At 27.6% G+C, this 2,053-nt stretch overlaps 1 protein-coding gene across 1 annotated transcript in view; it reads right to left on the bottom strand.

Annotated features, from left to right (window-relative positions):
* The window catches only part of LOC108688657 (histone deacetylase 4), a 43,993-nt gene that overhangs the window by 28,507 nt on the left and 13,433 nt on the right, over positions 1-2,053 (bottom strand). The window contains exon 2 of the mRNA XM_018194989.1: positions 789-1,079. Within this exon, the coding sequence (XP_018050478.1) occupies positions 789-843 (55 nt within the window). The 5' untranslated portion in view covers positions 844-1,079. The remainder of the gene's footprint in view (positions 1-788; positions 1,080-2,053) is intronic.

Raw genomic sequence — 2,053 nt, 5'->3', positions numbered from 1 at the left:
AATCGTAGATAATGGAGTCATTGATAAAAATATACCAGTCGACATGGTTTTTTGTGGAATGAATAAGCAGAAGAAAATATTGCTCAGCTATATATCAAATTAAGATAATTATTATTTTAGCCACGCCATCTCAGAAATCGATGAAATTAGGTTCTCTCGATGCGCGCGTGCGTAAACTTTGATACTAGAAAATATTGAATATCAATTTAATACAAACTATTTAAACAACATAATCACATTATGTTATATTAATATTCAAAAATATGTTAAATAAAAAATTTAACACAAAAGTTTAATAAGGACTTGAATGGACTGTTTCCAACATAAATACGAAATACTTTTTAAGTATTGTGTGTATATATTGACCTATAACCTTCCTATATTGGGCCTATATTCTGTCATTGCGTAGATATTTTATATGAAAAAGCTGCGCAACGACACCGACAACTATCAGTAGGTGTGTAAAATTACAGAATCGTGCCCTTGGCAATTAGAAAAATTATATTTTAGTGTTCAATACTACATGTATTATTTTCATCTTCGATTCTTAGGCGTAACTAATCTACGCAGATTTCAAATTAATCCCGAATTTAATTTTAAAATGAACGATATAAGTATACTTGCTTTTAGAGAATCAAAGAAGAAAAAATTTACACAAAATTAATTATTAAATATTAAAAATTATCATATATTTTCTAAAAAATTAATAAATCTTGAATTATTTAAGTAAGCAATTAGAACTTGAAGAGAAATCAGTTTGATACTGCTAAGTTCACATTGATACATACCTAGTTGATTCGTGTGGTGCATATTGTATGTGGTAGTATCATAGTCCAGGGCCATATGCCACACTCTAAGTAGTATATATTCACTGAGATATGTAGTATTCACTGCGGAGCACCATCCAGATTTCTTTTATTTAACACTCGCAAATGTAGACACCGCGATTATCTTTTTGCCACAAGAAGTAGATGCACGTTTCCGAAAGATTAATTATTTATAAATCACTCTTGTCTTATCAGCAAGATTTTCTTCGCGTTTGTCGCTCTATCGCTCTTTTCACGCATCCAAGAGATGATCTAGAAAGAAAATAAAGAAGAATCATCAATTCATCTGTGACTTATAATAGATCAAATATTGTATGTAAACAAAAGTTTTTGATAATTAATACAGAGAGAAATAAGATTTACTTTATTAATTATAATGTTATACAATTATAATATTGTACAATTATTTTTTTTCCACGATTGCTTCGACTGTTTAACAAAACATTCAGGAAAAAAGAGAAAGCGATTTTTAAGATATATACTCTATAGCTCGTCTTCATGTTTTTAACGATATAAATTCGATATAAATTTCTTTGTGTGTGTGTGTGTGTGTGTGTGTGTGTGTGTGTGTGTGTGTGTGTGAGAGAGAGAGAGAGAGAGAGAGAAAAATTCAGTTATTTATTTCTGAAATCCATAGTATATGTAACATGAACTTACGCTAAATATGTGCTAATATTGTTATAACCGTGTTCTGAATACGAGCCTGTATGTCTCCATGCTGATTATGTTCTCTCTAAATGATTGATACTTTTTGTTTTGTATTCTATTATAAAGAGCCTCTAAAATTATAAAGTTGAAATAATACAGTTTGCTTTCTTTTCTTAAAAACAAAAAAATTTTATTAATACAATATTTCTAGCAATTTATAAAAATATTTGAATTTATTTAAGTGGCACAAAGTACGTGATGATTAAACATAGCAGATGGAAAAAAAGTTACAGAAAATAAAAATAAAATCTTGAAACTTTCTTAATTTAATCTACTTGATTTTTATGATGCAACAAATATTTAACGTTTTGAATCTTTTATAATTTTATATAGAATTTATAATCATCAATTAAAATTTATGAATATTTATGAACATAAAAAAAAATTTTTGCTATTCAGACATCTTTTCTTAAAATTAGTCATTCTTAATTTTTTCACTACTACAAAAATATGAACATATTCAGCAAATGGCATACTGCAGACAAGTTTACGCGTCTACTGAATCAATATTTTATGAA

This window comes from Atta colombica, unplaced genomic scaffold (genome assembly GCF_001594045.1).
Source record: "Atta colombica isolate Treedump-2 unplaced genomic scaffold, Acol1.0 scaffold238, whole genome shotgun sequence".
Lineage (NCBI taxonomy): Eukaryota > Metazoa > Arthropoda > Insecta > Hymenoptera > Formicidae > Atta > Atta colombica.
This window is presented reverse-complemented; position numbering and strand designations above follow the sequence as displayed.